Below are 21,249 nucleotides of genomic sequence, written 5' to 3' on the forward strand. Positions count from 1 at the left end.
GAATAATGCCCCCCAAAGATGCTCACAACATGCTCCTCCCTGGACCCACAGATAGGGTCCTTCAGTGGCAGAGACTTGACAGGCGTGCTTCGGTTAAACACCTGCAGGTGGCCTATTATCCTGGATTATTGGTGTGCCCCTAATGTGATCACAAGGGTCCTGCCATCTTGAAGTGAAAGGAAGAAGAGGAACCGCAGGATGGCACCTGGTGAGTCCTCAGCACTGTGCCGCTGTGCTTGGATGTGGGGTGGGGGAGGATGGCCAAGGTGGGCACTCTGAGAGCTGAGACGGCAAGGAGACCGCCTTCCCAGCAGCCTCTGGGAGGAACACGGTCTTGCCAGACTCTTCACTCTGGACTCCTGCCCCCTAGAACTGTAAATGGATACGTTTGTGCTGTGTTGTAGCTCCTGTTTGCAGTAATTACTTAGGGCAGCCCTGGCACATGATCTCAGAAACCCCCTCCTTCTTCCCCACCCCCACACAGAAGTAACCAACAACCATTCTGAGGTGACACCCACCCTGCCAACCTCACACTCGCCATCTACGGAGAAGCCCCTGGGCTTCTGCCTCATCCACTAAGTCGTGACCTGAGTGACCCTTGACCCCTACACACAAGTGCATTAAGTCCACAGCATTCACGACACCACCCAGCTTTGGATGCTCCCATGAGACAGTGAAGGCCTTCCAGGAAGCTCTCAGGCCCTGTTACCTATAACATTCAAGAAATACTGAAGTCCTCTTAACTTCCCTGACGCTATCCATTTAACCTTAGATTACTCCCTTGTCTCAAGGTCAGTAAAGAAAATAACCCCTTTGCCATGGAACCATAGCCAACACAAAACGCAGAGAAGTAAGGGGAAGTAATTGATAATTTTCTTAGTCTCCAGAACAGTGTTTGGGATGAGATGGTCTTGTTAACGCTGTGCAAGTGTCAAGTAACCAGCTGATGGTCTCACAGCTACTAATGGACAAAGTCAGGTCTGGGTGCCTGCCTCCAAAGTAAGAACGTTCTCTGCTTCATCATGCTGACTCCAACCTCAGGAGGATGTCGATAAAGCTGCATCAGCACATGCTGTCTAACTATGTAGAGAAATGGAGAAATATATCAGTATTCCTACTACTTCTCTTCCCATCTCATCCATGCACCTTGTCAGGTTGCTATGGAGATCAATGGATATATAGGCAATGCCTCTGCAAGAAATAAAGCACTACTGCCTTCCTTCAAATATTCAGATTATTTTATGACATTTAGAAAATTGTTTCCACTTAAAAAACAGAGAACTCTATACCTAAAAATCTCCTTAGCTAATTAACATGCTCTTAGCTAATAAGAGGATGCTTGATTAGAACATGCTCTTATTACCTTAGCATGCACACACGTGCACATACTGAAGTAGCTAACTATAAATCAGCTAATTCCCATGAAGTGTTTGTTATATGCCGGGCTCTGTGTGGGAAGCTTTAGAAGCATTTTTTTACCTCATTACAATAAACCCAAGTGATGGTTTGGCAGTTTGTTTTTAATTATTCCAGCCTAGAGATTAGAGAAATGAAATTTAAAGTTCAGAAAATTCTTCCAAGTCACACAGATCGTGCTAAAGGTGAGAATTTGACACTTGCAGTTTGAAATTTTCAGTTTGTAAATCCAAAGCTGAATTGTGATATAGGCTTAGATTTGTAAATTTTATCTTCATGTAAACCACTTAGTGTTTAATTGCAACCTAAGTTCTATCCCAGAAAAGATATTGTGTATATAATTATCATTGGTTCCAAGGGACCTGGTAAGATATTTTTAAGCAGATAATTCCAATTAATTAATCCTGGGGTGAATCACATTCAAAGCACGTATTCTAGTGTGATGGCATTGCACATGTTTATTGCAAACACTAAAGTTAATTATCCTCATCCTGGTTGTAATGTATGAAGTTAAGATGAGCTAGGACCGGAAATTGGAGAAGGAAATGGCATCCCACTCCAGTATTCTTGCCTAGAGAATCCTATGGACAGAGGAGCCTGGTGGGCTGCTGTCCATAGGGTCCACAGAGTCGGACTTGACTGAAGCAACTTAACATGCATGCATGCACTGGAGATGGAAATGGCAACACACTCCAGTATTCTTGCCTGGAGAATCCCAGGGACGGGGGAGCCTGGTGGGCTGCCGTCTATGGGGTCGCACAGAGTCGGACACGACTGAAGCCACTTAGCAGCAGCAGCGGGACCAGAAATGCCAGCTTTAATATGGCAGCGTGAAGTAGTCCTCCTGGGATTTGTCTAAGGTAAGCAAGACAGAGAAAAACAGAAATGAATAATCAACCTTCAATTGAGACTTTTTAACACGGGGACCACAAATATGAGGAAAGAAAGATAAAAAGTAAAAACTAGTGAAGATGAAATAAAAGACACTCAGAGAAGTGCTGGGAATTTAAAAGTCACGGGTTCATCCCTGTGTCTGGGAAATGGTGTGGCCTGGGGTCTGAGACCCGCAAACCTTAACTCTGTTAATAACTCATAGATGCAGGGCTGACAAGGTTCCGGTCCCTGATCTTTAGTGCAGAGTCTCAGCGAGCAGAGGAGATGGACAAATGAGCGATTGCACAGAAGAGCCATGATTTGAAAGAACAACATGCTGGTAGAATGCGGGTGGAGGAGAGGAGCTTTGTGTCACAAACAGAGCTGCGGGGGCAATTTTACATTGTATTTGGAGAATGCGGCTTTGAGGGCTCACTCAGACACAGACACACATGCACACACAGAAAACCCAGTGAATAAAGGAGAATTCCTGTTTGTTCAGAACACGCAGCTCCGACTCGTTCCACTTGTGAAGCTCTTGCCAAGAAAAAAAAATAATAATAATTTTAAGCCACTTGTTTAGAAGTAACTTTCTTTGTTCAAAAGTGATTACGGGTATAAAAAGGAACAAGCACAGAACATCTGAAATATTCTACAAGAAATAAAGGCATGTTATAAACAAACTGAGTACACCACAACAACAAAAATGTTACTAAGGTTGCCAATGAAAATTTTGACCAAATATATTGACATGAATAAAAATAGAAAGCAAGGAAAGAAGGAAGAAAAGAAAAGAAAATATAGCCTCCATGAAACAGGATCAAATGATATTTGGCAAAACTAATACAATTATGTAAAGTTTAAAAATAAAATAAAATTAAAAAAAAAAAAAGCAGAAGTAAAAAAACCAAGAGAGCTATAGAGATTTAACAAGAGATAAAACACACACAAGTGAAAGATAAAAATTAAAAGTATTATGACAATCAAGATCAAATTACTTACAGTAAACAGGAGAGTAAAAAATCACAAAAACAGCAAGAAACATGGAGGGGAAGAAAGAGAGAAGCAGGCAAATGAAATGAAAACGAGTTACACAGAACAGGAAGTTAGGCCAGTGAAAATGGCAGGTTAGGGGGTTCCAGAACTACTTGGTCTCATGAAAGCAATGAGAACAATCATAAAAATGGTCAAATCAGCTCCTTCAGAACTTTGGAAATGAACCAACGGTTTGCAACAGTCCAGAACATTTCTTTAAAAAAAATAAAAAGGAATGAATATTGGTAATAATGTGAACACTAGCAGTTTATTCCCACATTCCTCTCCCCAGTTCTGTTCAAGCCATGAAAGCCCCAGCCCCCGTGGTGAAAACTAGCAGCCTTCTTCAGCACCACATACATTCTTCAAGGCTAGACCACCTCAGAGCAGAGCCCACACAGTCCTCAGGGAAAGGAATATAGTCCAAGAATTTCAGGCACAGTCAAACAACCGTGCAAGCGAAGAGGAGGAATTAAAGACAAACATGCCGGAGTGCGGGTGTCCAGGGAGCATTGTTCCTACAAGTTATTCTTCAGCAAACTATCAGAGAATGAACCTCAGCCAACCAATTAGTGAATTAAATTATTATGGCAAAATTCCAGCATTGAGAATTGAGTATGTGAATTGTTTGACAGAAGTCTGAAATACATGTGTTAATTATGGTTACAGGAAAAAAATGTAAAAGTCTTGGCAATGTAGAAATGATATTAAATTGCTAAAATTGGAAAGAGAAAGACTGTAGAAGTTTCTGTACAGCTCTGATTTTCTCAATTTTTAAAAATAGCTGATTGACAGAGATCGTTAAATACTGCTAAGCCATATGGTGGAAATATAAGTATATTTGAAGTTACATAGATAAATAAAAGAAAAATAGCATAATCAGTTAAATACATTTGGTGGAGAAGAAAGAAGAAAATACTGTACAAAGGTCTACAATCCTCTTTCTGAAATTTGTAACTCCTGATTTTCAAGATACTAATTTATTTAGACAATTGTTCAACTCCAAACCTGATTTGAATAGGAGGCTTTCTATAATCTCCTTTTTTCTGCCCTCTGTGATCATACAATATTGACATTCTTAGTTCTGTTTGTTGGTATGTAATGCATGGGTAGCACTTACACCTTCACTCTAAAATTCTAAAAATTTGAATTCTGAGAATGTGCCCCAAGGATTTTGTCAAAGGAGGATTTATATGAATTCTATTGTTGTATAGAGTAGAAAACAAACAGGTATTATCTGGAGTTCTAACAGCGTCTTTAAAAGTTGTGGTCACCTTGCTAACCATTAGAGCAAGGAGTAATACAGAGTAGAATTTTAAAGAAGGAAATTCAGTGAGTCAAACAGATGTAAAATTTATTTTAAAATCTATGAAAATAAAAGCCACAGCACAATGTGTGAGCTAAGAAATAATATCAAACATGTCTATTGTATATACATAAATATAAATGGGCTAAACTCATATGCCAAAATAAAAAATAAAACATTAGAATTTAAAGTAAATCTAACTTTAAGTGGTAGGTAAGCAATATCTATAAAGCAAAGAAATTGAAAAAGTTTGTGCAAAAAACATTCAAAACATTCCAGACAAATGAAAGTAAACAAAACTACATATACTGTAATCTTAAAAAAAAAAAAGTGACAGAATTCAGGATTGTAAATAAGTAAATAAATATCTGTCACAATGGGCACTTTACAGTGATAACGAGCTCCTTTTATTTTTATGTCTGACAAGTGAAAGCAGGTAAAGTCTTGCCGCAAATGCTCTGCAGCTGGAGGCTCCCGTGGGTACCATCCAGGTATGGTACTCCCCAGTGAAGGAGTCTGAGTCTGGGATGCTGTGAGAGACAGTGACCAGAACATCAGCCAAATGTGTAAGAGCAAAACATCTCCCCCTGCTGACCCACTGGGGTCAGTAGTTCAACAACGCTGTGTTTGAGGTGAAAGGAAAATGTGTACCCTTAAATACTCATAAGCTTTAAAATTTTCATATGGAATGGAAATAAATAAGCTCCAACTGAAGAACTGAAAAATATAACAAAAAATAAATGCAGGGAAAACAAAATGGTAGATAATGCAAATGCAAATATTTTTTAAGATCATTATAGTAAGGGTAAGACTAAAAATACTAATGCTAACTAGTTATTTGTGATAAACAATGAAATATACAAACATTTACCACCCAGTAGAGAAAAAGGCAGAGAAGGCAATGGCACCCCACTCCAGTACTCTCACCTGGAAAATCCCATGGACGGAGGAGCCTGGTAGGCTGCAGTCCATGGGGTCACTAAGAGTCAGACACGACTGAGCGACTTCACTTTCACTTTTCACTTTCATGCATTGGAAAAGGAAATGGCAACCCACTCCGAGGTTCTTGCCTGGAGAATCCCAGGGATGGGGGAGCCTGGTGGGCTGCTGTCTATGGGGTCGCACAGAGTCGGACATGACTGAAGCGATTTAGCAGCAGCAGGAGCAGAGAAAAAAGGATAAAGTATTTTAAAATAAGAAATATTCTGATGGGGAGAGTATAACAACCCTTCAAATTAAAAGAATTCCAAGAGGTTATTTTGATCACTTTTATGCAAATAAATGTGACAGCCTGTATGAACTGGGTAAGACTGATGAAGCGAGGGCAGAGATGCAGCTATTCAGAGAGCTGCCCACCGCCCTTTCCCCCAGCCACCTCACGCTGTTTCTAAAAGGCTGCACTTTCCAGTGGCTTTACTGGATAATTACACCAAATCATTAGGGAACAGATGATGCCAATGCTTTTAACCTCTTCCAGAACTTAGAAAAAGAAAGAAATATTGCAAATTCTTTTCAGGACATAAAGCCAACATTAAAACAAACTCCAAAATGGTATCACAAGGGAAGAAAATTATAGATCAATTTTATAATTAAATGAACTGAGTCATAGGCTCATAGATTAAAATAAACTCCATAGACTTTGAAATGCACTTAAAACATCATCATCCATTCTTCTTTTGAAAAAGTTCTTAAATAGATGCATTCCTTAAAGTTTGCAAGATGCTGAGTGAAAAAGCCACAGCAAGACAAGGTTCCTGATCGGCACCCCAAGAGTCCTTGTGCTGTAGGTCAGGGTGTTTTCAGGGACACAATGTCCTCTCCCCAGCTTGCTTAGTTCAGCTGTGAAGGTCATTTACCTGAAACTGATATGGGTATACCAGACTACACATCTGGACATGAGGCAGAAATGGCATATAAAAACCAAGAAACAGAAGGTAAAGTAATGGTTTGTTTGCAGATTTTATGACTGTTTATTGTTAATTTAAAAATCAACTGAAAAACTATTATAATTCATAATATGCCTAAACAGAAAATTAATATACAGAAATCATTAGTCTGCAATAGACAAACCCAAGCAGTTAGGAGATGGAAGAAAGCACATAAAATATCTAGGAACACAATCAGCTCCCAAAATACATATCAATGTGAGGGAAATTTTAAAATGGAGCTGAGATGCAAATGAAGCCTTGAGCAATAGAAAACCATGCTTAATCTTGGGGGAAATAATTAATTCAACAAGAGTGAACATCCTCCCTAAATTAATCTTGAAAGTTAATGCAGTCACAATACAATAGCAACAATATTTTGGGAGGAAATAAAGGGGGTGGGTAAAAGGCAAAGTTTAAAATAGTACAGAAAGAAAGACTTCCACTTCTTGGGAATGTGGAGGAGGTGTATTCCTCCTGTATGTGTGCTTAGTCGCTCAGTCATGTCCGACTCTTTGTGATCCCATGAACTGTAGCCCGCCAGGCTCCTCTGTCCATGGGATTCTCCAGGCAAGAATACTGGAGTGGGTTGCCATGCCCTCCTCTGGGAGATCTTCCTAACATAGGTCTCCCACATTGCAGGTGGATTCTTTACTGTCTGGGCCACCAAGGAAGCACATTCCTCCTGTAAGTAAAACTAAAACCCCTGATGTTATATATAAAACAAGCACAGACGTCTCAGAGAGGGGAATGGCCATGTTCTCACAGCCAAGGAAGGACATGGGGGAGTTCCCTGGGCTTCATTTCTCCCTAACGTATCCTAAGGTCTACCCTGGTGGTTCAGTGGTAAAGAATCCACCTACCAATGCAGATGCAGGTTCAATTCCTGGTTCAGGAAGATCCCTTGGAGTAGGAAATGGCAACCCATTCCAGTATTCTTTTCTGGGAAAACCCATTGACAGAGGAGCCTAGAGGGCTATGGTCCATGGGGTTGCACAGAGTTGGAAACGACTTAGTGACTAAAGAACAACAGTGTATTTTTTTTTTTTTTCTAATTTTATTTTATTTTTAAACTTTACATAATTGTATTAGTTTTGCCAAATATCAAAATGAATCCACCACAGGTATACATGTGTTCCCCATCCCGAACCCTCCTCCCTCCTCCCTCCCCATACCATCCCTCTGGGCCGTCCCAGTGCACCAGCCCCAAGCATCCAGCATCGTGTATTTCTAACTGAATACTGTAGGAGACAGCAACCAGGAAACATCAATGAAGGAAACAAACAAAAAGCTATAGTGAGCCTGCTCCGTCAGGTCAGAGGCCCAGGGAAAGGGCCTGCTGGGCAGACCCACAGTTTTGCAATAATCTCTGTCCTGCAGCCAAACAGCACAGAGAATCTTTAGCCGCACCCACCTGGCCAGCAGAGGTGAGTGGGGCCCCATCCCAGACTTCAGGCTCAGGGGCCGACCACCCCACCACAGAGTCTCAGTCCACAATGACTTCACTCAAGTACTCCAAGTTTTGAAAATTAAGTGATTTTATAGACTGCCTTTCTAATATTTATTTTGTCAGCCATAGTGCCGTCACAGACTCACAGAAAAAAACTGTTATCAAAGATGCATAACATGCATTTTATATGACGGGTGTGTGATGGAGATAAATCAAGAAAAATGATTGTTTCCTTAAACTGCATTTATCTCTAACATGGATCATGGGTGAATTAGGGGCTGGAAAACAAGAAGTGCATTTTAATTTAAAATGAGCAGTTATTGGTAATCATTACCATTTGAGGATGGAGAAGAAAACTGTCTCCCCGAGGGGAAAATCCTTCCAAACTCCAACTCTCCTTGCAGAGGCTGAAGTCCGCTGGTTGTGCATGTTCAGCTCCTAACCCCTTCTTATTTGAAATAATTTCTCCATGTTATATGATCTTGTGTGTAGTTGTCCAAGGCGCTCTCCCAGACCATTGAGTTCTTAAAGCTAAAATGACAACCACAGCTAAATATAGCACTAATAGTAGTGCATAGTAACAAAGCAGTTTGTTTCCTGGGTTTGGGGAAAGGGGTGGTTGCAGTTTATGTCAGTCTAAGAAAGTGCTACTTTTTTTAAATATAAATTTATTTATTTTAATTGGAGGCTAATTACTTTACAATATTGTATTGGTTTAGCCATACATTGACATGAATCTGCCACGGGTGTACACGTGTTCCCCATCCTGAACCCCCCTCCCACCTCCCTCCCCATCCCATCCTTCTGGGTCATCCCAGTGCACCAGCCCCGAGCATCCTGTCTCATGCATCGAACCTGGACTGGCAATTCTTTCACATATGATAATATACATGTTTCAATGCCATTCTCCCAAACTATCCCACCCTCGCCCTCTCCCACAGAGTCCAAAAGCCTGTTCTATACATCTGTGTCTCTTTTGCTGTCTCTCATACAGGGTTATGGTTACCATCTTTCTAAATTCCATATATATGCATTAGTATACAGTATTGGTGTTTTTCTTTCTGGCTTACTTCACTCTGTATAATAGGCTCCAGTTTCATCCACCTCATTAGAACTGATTCAAATGCATTCTTTTTAATGGCTAAGTAATATTCCATTGTGTATATGTACCACAGTGGAAAGCGCTACTTTTCACATCAGTTACAAGTCACCAGGAGCCTCAGCAGAGAATAAATCCCCAGGCTGCAGCTCAGGGCTCTTGATTTCAGATTCCTGGAGATGGAGCTCTGTGTCTGCATTTTATCAGGCTCCTCACACAGTTCTTAGATACACCAGACTTTGAGAATTGCAGGGTTGCAGTTTTGCTAAAATAAATTGCTTCTTGTTTAAGCAACATCCAAGGGTTTTATGAGGTTTTTATACTTTTGTAATATATGTCCAGCCTATCTCTCTGTCACCTGTCCTTTTAATCATTTAGCATCAGAGAAGCTGCTGCTTCCATTTGAAGAAACCCAGTGCTTCAAGGAAACACTGCAAAGAATGAGTTATAATAACTAGCAGGAGAGACTCAATATTTGAAATTTAATACTTTCTAAAATATTGAAATTTAATATTTTTAGAATTCTAAAGGGAGGAGGATTCTGGAATCCTATAAAAGGTGGTTTCAAAAGGAAAATACTTGAATTGGAATTAGTTGACCTGTTACAGATTGGTTAAACTTTTTAAATATATTTAAGAAAAATTTATTAACCCCATAGACCCCCAAATCCCTCTTCCTCTTCTACAGTGCTGCTGGGAATGAAGTCTAATTTGCTGTCAGTTTTGGATCCAGCTCCCACGGATTCCTGAATTCAGTCTTCTTTCAGCTCTTTGATTCACCATCAGATAGACTCAGATGAGTTCCCACCTCAGGGACCGCCCCAAGTGGAGCCAACCTGACGCAGCTCGGAGGCAGGACCCTCCATGTATAAGAGGGAATGTGGCCTCCTCCAGGATGCTCAGTGGCATCAGTGACAGCACAAGATGGATGAGCATTGGAATCCATCAAGGAGGACATAGGACAACGTAACGTGATACATCTACTTGGTGGCCTTCCTCTGTATTCTCTTTTCATGACATTGAAACATGTAAAATATCATGTAAGAAACGAGTTGCCAGTCCAGGGTCGATGCAAGATAATGGATGCTTGGGGCTAGTGCACTGGGACGACCCAGAGGGATGGTATGGGGAGGGAGGAGGGAGGAGGGTTCAGGATGGGGAACACATGTATACCTGTGGCGGATTCATTTTGATATTTGGCAAAACTAATACAATTATGTAAAGTTTAAAAATAAAATAAAATTAAAAAAAAAAAGAAATTTAGCTTGAAATATGAAGACAGATAGCTCCCTCAAAAAGTTGTTTTAAGACTGCACAAATACTTTCAAAGGTAGTTTATTTGAAAATAGAATGTTTGTCTCTTTCCTTGCAAAGGAATTTCAACATCCTAACCTTTGCTTGAGTTGCTATCCAAAACGTAGTTCCAGTAACCGTTCATTTATTAATTCAAAACCCTCTGCTAAGCACATTAAAAAGAATAGAATATTTATGAAACTCACACTCTGTGGCTCTTAGTCAAATAATTACTATAGTGAAAAGGATTTAATATATTTTGTGTTTACAACCTGGAGGCAAATAAGTCTCAGTATATCCAATTAAAATATGTTGAAGCAAAACTTTTACATTCCACTGATGCTAGATAAAGGGCTTCCTCATTGGCTCAGATGGTCACTAATCTGCCTGCAATGCAGAAGACACGGTTTCAGTCCCTGGGTTGGGAAGATCCCCTGCAGGAGGGCATGGCAACCCACTCCAGTATTCTTGCCTGGAGAGTCCCATAGACAGAGGAACCTGGGGGGCTACAGTCTCAAAGAGTCCAATACGATTGAAGTGACTTAGCATGCATTCATGCCTCCCTTCCTCCATCAACATCTTGAGAAACAAATAAGAAACATGAAAAAAATTTTCAGGTGCCAAACCTAAAATACGTTCTTTCTAAACTATTGAGAAAGGAGAGTAACTGTGTAGTAGTCTGTTTTTCTAGGTAATATAAGACAGTTCTATATTTTGAACTGAAAGTAGCAAAAAACAAATAAGAGTAGTACTTGGTATGAGAGGTGGGAAGACAATGACTTCTGAGACTGGAGACCCTGGTGAGGAGGGCCTTTGGGTGATCTGACTTCATACCGTTACTGCACAGCATGCCTTTGGACAATTCACTAGATCACAGATTTCTTAAGAAGGAAGCACAGAACCCCAGGCCCCACCATTTCTCATCCTGAGCTCAGCTGGAAACAACGCTGTAGACAATGTGACCTCCACAAGGAGAACACCAAACTCACCCAAAGCTTCTGTCCCCTGACGACAGTGTCACAAGGTACTGGAAACAGGTGGACAGCGTGGTCAGTCAGTCTGGTGTCCGAGAGAGTGCCTTGCTCAAAGGTGGCCACTTCCCCCCTCAGGGTCCGGTCCCTGGCCACCTTCCCTATGAGTCCTCTCCTAACCAAACCAATCAAAGCCTCTCTGCCTCCACCTCTGTCCTGGCCTAGTCGCACTTCGACATAACACCTTGTTTTATCTCCTTTACAGCACTTACCACTGCGGGAAACCATCTTCCATGTTGATTTAGTGTTTACTCTCCTCTGCTAAAATGTGACGCTTCTTGGGAACAGCCCAGCTCTAGCCAAAGAAGCAGTGTCGTTCATCTGACCAATATTTATTGTTATGTCACAAGCTGGGGATAAAATGTCAAGGAGAGCAGACGTGATCCTTGTCCTCATGTGGTTTATGGTGCAGTGGGGGAGACGTATATTATGGTGCCGTGGAGAAAAGACATAACATGACACATGTAAAATTATCACTGTGGTGAGTGCCGAGAAGGAGAGAAACACAGGCTATCAGCGCCTATGATAGAACATCTAATTTAGTTAAGTAGATCGGAGGTTTCTCTGGGGAAGAGGCTTTTGAGCTAAGATTTAAGATGCATAGACATGAATTAAGGGAATAGAGTGGGGGCTGGGGATGCCCCATGGCAGGAAGGAAGATGGTGCCAGAAGGATGGACAGAGGATGATTGATGGGGCTGGACCACTGGGCACTGGGGGCATGAGAGACAGGAGTGGGTGGGAAGGATCTATGTGGCAAGAATATGCGGCAGGACGGGGCAGGGTGTGACTTTATCCTGAGAGTAATGGAACCATCGAATGTTGTGGAGGTGTGAGTATGCCTGTTCTTGTGTTCACAGGAGAAAATTAGCAGATTTGAATTTTGTGAAGATGACTGTGATTTATCTATAGAAGAGATTTAGAAAGGACAGAAGTGGACCACTGGAAGCATGTCCTGGCAGTGCCCTCAGGAGACATGATTGCAACTTGGATTCAGTTAGTAACGGTGGGAAAGGAAATGAGTAGGTAGATCCTAGAAACACACAGAATGAAATTTAAAGGGCTTGGTGTTGGATTGGTCATAAGGGAACCTCACCTCCCTAATCATCTGGGCTGATGAGTGAAGCTGCCAGTCTCAACTATAGGGGACAGTGTGGGCCTCAGAGAATGTTGTTGGGGGGGGTGGATTAATTATGACTGTCTCCACTTCTTGAATGTCTATGAGTTAGAAGTTTAGCTCTATGCTATTCAACCCAGACAATTGTTTATATCCGCACTCTCTAGTAGCCCAGTGGAATTCTGCAATTTTGTTTCCCACAACCCTTGTTGTTGTTAAGTCACTAAGTCATGCCCAACTCTTTGTGACCCCATGGACTGCAGTATTCCAGGCCTCTCTGTCCTTCACTATCTCCTGGAGTTTGCCCAAGTTCATATCCATTAAATTGGTGATGCCTTCCAACCATCTCATCCTCTGCTGCCGTCTTCTCCATTTGTCTGCAATCTTTCCCAGCATCAGGGTCTTTTCCAATGAGTCAGCTGTTTGCATCAGATGGCCAAAGTATTGGCCTAACAACCCTAACTTCTACAAAATGTATGAAACATCAAATAGGCCTGAACTCCAGCAGGAGGACTTCAGAGAGAATTGGACTGGCTGTTGGCGGCTTTATCTGTAATGAATATGGGGCCAATAATATCCAACCTGCCATCAAAACCACTTCACAAAAAAGGTTAGTGGAATCTCAGCATAAAATGTCACAGAAACTGAGGGCAAATTATCAAAGCTTTGTTTGATTTGATACCAACATCCAGGGCCAGTCAAATAGCATTTCATACATCACACTAGAATGATCATAGCATGTTTCAGATCACATGGACACCCCTCTGACATAACTACCTTTACTATTTATTATCTCCTCAGTAGGCAGCAAAGCCAGGAGATGTTTTAACTAAAGCAACAGTTATGCTGAGACCTACATCTGAGGTACTTTTTAAAGTACAGCCCCAAAGTGTCTGAATGGTAGGAAAATTGCATTAGAATCAATTATCTAGAATTTACCTAGGAGACATTTTGTTGTCACTATTTCTGTCATCATAAGTCTGTAGAAACTCTGGAATAGCACAAAGCAAGCCTTTCAGTTTTTAATCATTATATGTGGTATAGTCGCAAAGTCATGTTCGATTCTTTGCAACCCCATGGACTTCAGCCACCAAGCTCCTCTGTATGGGCTTCTTCAGGCAAGAATACTGGACTGGGTTGCCATTTCCTTCTCAAGGGGATCCTCCTGACCCAGGGATTGAACTTGGGCATCCTGCATTGCTGGCAGATTCCTTACTGACAGAGCCACCAGGGAAGCCAATCATTATATGAGTTCACTATGACATTATTTTTTGGAAAGATTCCTAATATTTTTCAGAGGATCTATAGCTATACATCTATCTATCTGGCAACTACAAATCCGCAAAGATAGATGTAGTGTGTGTGTGTATATATGTATACAGTACTCTAAAGTGCTTAATAACTATAGATGTTCATGATAATATGTTGGATTTAAAACCTTATGTAAAATTTAATTATCTTAAACAATAATAACTTTCAGTAACAGCACTAAACACAGTAAAAATACTGCAAACACAAAGGCAAAAGTGTAACTTAACAAACAGTATCTTTCTAAGTAGACAAAGTAAATACCAACTTGATAGCTTATTTGGGGAAATTTATCCAATAAACTAAACAAGCCATCTGTTCACACAAATCCCAAGTGATTACAAAAAAAGGAATTTGTTAATAATCTCAAATAAAAAACAAAACCCCCCACAATTTACCATTTTGTTTCATTGTGTTTTTCTCTCACTTTGGAAAAATTCAGTCTTCAATCATGCTAATTTGATTTTAGAGTAAAGGCAAATGAAATGTAGAGCTCAAAGGTTTAATGAGCCTCCACAAATGCATAAAAAATGTAAAGGCAAGTAACCATTAGAAGAGCAGTAATATGTTAGCAATGAAGTACTCCTGGGCCACAGGGATGTTTGAATCCCTTCACTGACAGCAAAGTGATGAAAGAACATGACTTAGAAGGAGGACACATCCCATCTGGAGGGACCAGTGAAGGCTGGTGAGGTGTCCATCACTGAGGAAGCCATCCTGCCATAGCTGTGTGGTCCTGTGGTTGGCAGAAAGACAGTGCTCCCTTCAGGTGTTTAGTGCATCATCGGCCACACCAGCATCGTAGCATCCCCAACTGCTAAGACTGGCATCGTACGTTGAAAGATATTTGCAAGCAGTATCAGAAAATCTTCAGCTGAAACTCCTTTAGCATTATCTACCAAACATGAAGGAAAGTAGGAAATACTCTGTCCTATGTCAGGAATATTCACATTCAGAAAGTGTATTCCAGCCCTCCTCTACGTGTTCCAAATTATACACAAAAACATGCTCATATTAGTCAATTTGTAAAGGTACAGAAAAATACAAAGGAGTAAATGAAAACCACCCAAACTCCCATCTCTAAAAATAACCATTGTTACCATTTTGATATATTTCCTTCCTGTCTACTCTTAAGCATATATACCTTTTAAATACAACAAAGTCCACACCATATACAGATTATCCTGCTTTTTTTCATCTAACTTGGTATCATCATGGTTTTCCATGTTGTTGAAAATAATTTACAATCATGAATTTTAAAGTCTGCATAACCAATTATGTACAGTAATGCATTCAACAGATAATGTATTTATGGGTATGTTTTCTATTTCCAATGTTCATGATTAAAAATACAATTTCTGCAACTTTTTTTTTACACTTCTGAATCCAGGGCTCTAAAACAATTATGTTAGGCATGAATGCTTCAGTTTTCAGGCATAATAAAACAATTAACAGATGTAATGAGAGTTTAACAAATTTTTTGAAAATTAACACACAATTTTTGATTTTTAAAAAATTTGAAAAAGTATAAGGTAATGAAAAGGCTATTTCACATGAATCTCTATATTTGAAGGTCACATGTTTTCAAAGTCTTTTCCAGTGTTTTCCATGTAGCTGACACCGTGGCAGGAATACTCTCAACATTGAAGCAAATGCCTAAACTTTTGCCATCTGTGTGGCTGCAGTGGTCTTGTCTTGTAAGTGAGATATCCAGAAGGTTTTCATCTTCCTAGAGGAGATCACCAGGAGTAGCTCAGGTGCTAAAGGGTCCGGGGGTCACACCTGCAGGGCCTCAGCGGGTGGCTATTACATAGAGTTGCAAACAACGGTAATACTTTACATAGTGTAGTAACTGTTACAACACTGCCCTCCAAACCGCAAAGCAAAGATCATCAGCTGAGAAATGCTCATTTGTAAGCTAGGTTGTCTTCACAGTCCAGGTAAACTGCAAAAATATTGCTGAAATAGTCCCAGACGTGCCCAATTCATTCCTGTGTCATTTTGATATATCCCCATCATTGGGGGGAATTTGTATCTTTGGGGGCACCATGAAATGGTCCGGGCTTGTCTTTTACTGTTTGACTGTTCCGGAATCTGTTTACTGTTCCAGAATCAGCCATTTCTCCAAGGAGCTGTGATTCCTCTTGTTGGAGTAGAGAGTGGTTATTTGTTCCTGAAGGTACCTTGCTTCTGCTTCCTGGTCCTTTCCCCCTAAACCATAATAATAACGGCATATAAGTTTTCCATTTCTCTTTGGAGACAGAATGCTCAGATCTGACTAATGATTAACTAAAAGAAACTGTGTCCCCACCTCTGCCCTCCAGTACAGGTTACATAAAAGACTTCACCTTCCAGAGAGGACCGTGTTTTATCCCTGCCGGTTGATGTGATAATTATGACACGCACTGCTTTCATCTGAAAAGGAAATATTCTTATCGGAAAAAAACTAAAACTTACCCACAAGCAGACTGGTCTTCACCTTTCACATTTGAAAGCACAGGTACAGATTGAAAAAAGGATTTAAACCACCAGGTGGATTCTGCCACTTCGGGTAATCCTATCAAATAAAATTCACATTTGTTGTTCAGTCGCTCAGTTGTGTCTGACTCTTTGTGACCCCATGGACTGCAGCACGCCAGGCTTCCCTGTCCTTCACCCATCTCCCAGAGTCCGCTCCAACTCCAGTCCATGTGTCGGTGATGCCATCCAATCACCTCATCCTGTCACCCCCTTCTCCCCCTGCCGTCAACCTTTTCCAGCATCAGGGTCTTATCAAACACAATTGAGAGACGAAAAACAAAGGGAAATAGGCAGGGTGGTGCTGATAAGAAATGAACTACATACCTAGCTGGGTTTTGTCATCACCTACGAAGTTGGCAGAATCAGGGCCAGTTAAAGAGGTGCCTGAAGAAACACTGGCCTCTGTAGGAAAGAAACAATAATAAACAAGCAACTAAATAATAAGCCAACACAGATTTTTACATATAAACTCTCAAGTAGCATGGTCTGAAATCATTTAATCCTGGATTAGGAACTGAAAATTTGGTTATATTACCAGCCCACTAGAAGTCTCCAGAATAATGCATATTACATTTTTATTAATAAAGTATATTCCTTTCCATGGTGAACAACTGTCACACAGATATTAAGTAGAATTTAAAATATATAATAAATGTTATCAAATTCAAAATCTTAAAAAGTACAAAATCAAGAATGAATATTATTGTACTATATTAAATATATTACTTGTATACAAGTCATATATAATGTATTATATTTAAATATCCTACAGAAGTTATCAAATTCAGAAATAAAAGAATCATTTTAAAAGAAAAACATCTAATTTGTCATATCATACTTCTATTTTAAATCTAAGTGTTGTAAAAGATAAGAATAGAAAAATAACTTTTAAGAATGTAATAAGTCTAAGAACATGGGCATAGGTTAACTTTGGGTGGGGGAAAATAAATTAGTAGATGTTTCCATCTCTTGTCTACAAATAACCCTTGAAATAAGACTTTTCTACAAGCTGGTATGACTTAAAAAATGATAGCTTGGTTCTGAAATGATTGTTTCACTTTATGAAATTTCTGAATTTTCTTCGAGAAGCTATACTTTTCCATTTAGCTATAAATTTACACAGATGGAGAGATAAATAAAAATAAAACTGGCCAGGTAGAAGCTGACCTACTAACCACAGGAGAAAATGAAAATGAGAGCGTCTCTGAAACACATTTGTGCTACTTCTTTTTTCTCAGAAATGAATATTTTATTTATGCAAAATTATCAGGTTTTAGTGTATCCTATTAAAGGTAAGGCACATGAAAGTAAAACCCACAGGAATGAGTTGCCATTTCCTCCTCCGGGGGATCTTCCTAACCCAGGGATGAAACCCTCAAATCCTGCATTGGCAAGAGTATTCTTTGCCATTAGCGCCACCGGGGAAGCGCCCGCCCTCCCCGCAAGCCCGCCAAAATTGTGAAATATAAGCTTATTTTTACTTATTTATGTGTTAATGGTTTTATGGCTATAACAAAACATAGTTAAAGCAAAGTGATGAGGTTTGACAGTTTTTACTGATTCGGGCAGTCTCTGATAAGCTCTATTCCTATTTTTTTCACTGTCACAAAGAATTGTTATATTCTCCCTTTAGTTCTGACAGGACATGATACGTAGGTTAATTATACCCCACAAACATCACCTGAGATCATATTCTCTAGGGCCACCCTCTAGAGTTGTTACGACTCACTTCGATAATACTGATTTCTGGCCAGAAGACAACCAGCGGAAGGCACGGATGCCATTGTCCCCTGAGCAGGAGCCAGTGAGTTGGTGACCAGCAGCCTGCAAAACGGGCGATAAGAGGCTAAAGTTAAAGTTAATTAGGTTCCTGTTCCTTTTCCCATGAGTATTTTTTGTAAAGCAACATAGCTTACCATGTAATAAATATCCCATAAAGAATTAAAGAGTTCACACAAAGTTGTGATCAGATTCATTGCCATAAACAAAAAATGCAATTCATTAGGTGAAAACACAAGAAAAAATATATATCCAAATATAACCATGTCCACAGCTGGCTCCAGAAGTGTAAACACAGCCCTGACCATCACTCACCTGCCTGCTTTCTTCAGCCTGCTCTTCCAAGGAACGTGGGTCTACAGCTTCTTCAGAAAATGCAGACTTGGGAAGGGCTGATTGATGGTGATCCGGGACAGACCTGCCATGGGGCAGGGGGTGAGCCGTCTGTGAGCACAGCACCCCTCGGTCTGGAAGGCAGAAACCTGAGCTGGGAGTGGACGCAGGTGGGCACTGGGCCACCACAGGCGGAGCCAGAGGCACCCTGCCTGCCTGCGTGCCCTTGACTGGGTCAGCCTGCCAGCGGGGGCTGTGGGCCAGGCAGGTCTTGGCCCGGACGTAGTGTTGTCCTGGCCCTCTGGACAGTCCTGGTTCAGGACTGCTGGCTTGACAGGGAGGGAGGTAACAGCCACTCTGGGGACAGAGACACAAACGTGGTCAGTCACGCAGCTGGGGACAGCACCACGCTGGGCTCTGAGGGGGACACCACGGACAGGCTGCAGGCCAGCAGGAGGACTGGATGTCATCACAGCCACGGGGATGCAGTGCAGAGGCACAGGGTCTTGGGGGACAGGAAAGAGGTCGGGGAAGCGAGGGAGCCTTCCAGAGGAGGGCCGTTCACTGCACCCCCAGTGGACAGCAGGTTAGAGAGTCCAGCAAGTACAATCCAAGACACATGGGAATCATGGGGACTAAGGAAACAGGAGCTTGATAGCCTTCTAGCAACACTGCTGATTGAAGCAAAAGCTGAATTTCTGTTCTGCTTTTAGCAATGGTCCTTACTTGAACTGCTTTGCCATTTCCTAGACTCAGTTTGCCAAGAGGTCCAGCTGTGGATCCCTGGATGTTAGGAAGAAGATGCTGTCAACTGGTGATTCAGTTCATTTGGCGGCTGTTGGTTTCACCGGCTTAAAGCAATTTTGGCAACGTGTACAGAATTGCTCATCACCTATGTTCAAATTTACTCAAAATATTTGTCTTAGTTTGCCATCATGGTTCTTTTTAAATACCTACTCTACCTGGTTATGACTCCTTTCTGTTGCCAGTATTATTCATTTCTGCCTTTTCTCCTTTTGTCTTGATTAATTTTGCTGGCGGTTTCTCTATTAAACCTTTCTTCCAAAGAACTACCTCTCTTGTTTTTAGGTTTTATATTTTATTTCCTGTCTTCTTTTATTCTTCTTCCTTTTATTTACTTTAAGGTTATTCTTGTTATCTATTTCAAAATATTTTTTACTGCTGTTATGACATTTCTTGAATATTTGAATTATTTAGTGATGCTTTTCTAGACATATACTTTCTCTGGTAGCCTAGAGGGTAAAGCATCTGCCTGCAATACAGGAGACCCTGGTTCGAACCCTGGGTAGGGAAGATCCCCTGGAGAAAGAAATGGCAACCCACTCCAGTACTCTTGCCTAGAAAATCCCATGGACGTTGAAGCCTGATAGGCTACAGTCCATGGGGTCGCAAAGAGTCAGACACGACTGAGTGACTTCACTTTCACCTCCTAGACATATAAATGTTCTCAATTATCTTTTAATTGATGATTCCTAAATACCCTATGTTGTCAAAAGAGTCTTCTCCTTTTTATTCATTCTTTCAAATAATTTTGGAAGTGGCTTTCTGTGTATTGATAATAGTACATATTCTTCCATTGCACAGTCATGATTTTGTATCTATTTGATTGTTACTTAATTATGTTAAACAAACGATTTATGTACTTACTGATGTCTTACCATCTGCCCTCCCAGTCTGTAGTGCGATCGCATCAGTTGAGTCTGTCCATTTTGGCCTCATGTGTTTTGCAGCCGTGTGGGCAAGTGTGCACAGAATCCTGATGTCATAGCTTCTTGGTGGATCTTGGATTTTACTTTCCTTTATCAGCACTAATGGTTTAACTTCTGCCCTAGATTCTCATTGGTCTAATGCTAATTTTGTGGCACCTGCTTTTTTATATGCAATCAGAAATTGTCTCCTTTCATCTCTTTATTTTCTATCTGTTCTGTTTCCTTTTAAAAATAACCTATCAGCTCCCTTTAGCTACATTATTTTCTCCTAGTTTTACAGATGCACTTTCTGTCACAGTTGTTGAACTGTTGGCTGAGTTGCTTAGCACTAAATCTCTTCACAAATTTTGGGATGCGGATTTGCAGGTTCCTTCTGAGTGGTAGGTAACTTCCATTGCTCTGTCCAGCTGTGCACCACCCCTGGCCACTGTACCACACCTCTCTCCTATCTGGTGGCATCAAGATTTGACCCATGGTTTTAGTTTTTGAAGGATTCAAAAGCGAGTCTCTCAAAGACAGGGGGTTTAGTTCCATTCAGTCACTCAGTTGTATCCGACTCTTTGCAACCCCATGTACTGCAGCATGCAAGGCTTCCCTGTCCATCACCAACTCCCAGAGCTTGTTCAAAGTCATGTCCATTGAGTTCATGATGCCATCCAACCATCTTAACCTCTGTCATCCCCTTCTCCTCCTGCCTTCAATCTTTCCCAGCATCAGGGTCTTTTCTAATGAGTCAGTTCTTCGTATCAGGTGGCCAAAGTATTGGAGTTTCAGCTTCGACAGTCCTTTCAATATTCAGGACTGATTTCCTTTAGGATGGACTGGTTGGATCTCCTTGCAGTCCAAGGGACTCTCAGGAGTCTTCTCCAACACCACAGTTCAAAAGCATCAATTTTTCAGTGCTCAGTTTTCTTTACAGCCCAACTCTCATATCCATACAGGACTACTGGAAAAACCATAATTTTGACTAGACAGACCTTTGTTGGAAAAGTAATGTCTCTGCTTTTTAATATGCTGTCTAGGTTGGTCATAGCTT

General features: G+C 40.9%; 1 protein-coding gene across 1 annotated transcript; it reads right to left on the bottom strand.

Moving 5' to 3' along the window:
• Positions 1-13,968: 13,968 nt before the first annotated feature.
• PPDPFL (pancreatic progenitor cell differentiation and proliferation factor like) lies at positions 13,969-18,623 on the bottom strand. Its single transcript, XM_005891987.2, has 5 exons — positions 18,466-18,623; positions 18,101-18,195; positions 16,696-16,773; positions 16,309-16,408; positions 13,969-16,062 (listed from the first exon to the last, which is right to left on the bottom strand). Exons 2-5 carry the CDS (start codon positions 18,153-18,155, stop codon positions 15,867-15,869), a joined length of 429 nt encoding a protein of 142 aa, XP_005892049.1. The 5' UTR covers positions 18,156-18,195; positions 18,466-18,623; the 3' UTR covers positions 13,969-15,866.
• Positions 18,624-21,249: the final 2,626 nt, after the last annotated feature.

The sequence above is a fragment of the Bos mutus genome, chromosome 14 (genome assembly GCF_027580195.1).
Source record: "Bos mutus isolate GX-2022 chromosome 14, NWIPB_WYAK_1.1, whole genome shotgun sequence".
Lineage (NCBI taxonomy): Eukaryota > Metazoa > Chordata > Mammalia > Artiodactyla > Bovidae > Bos > Bos mutus.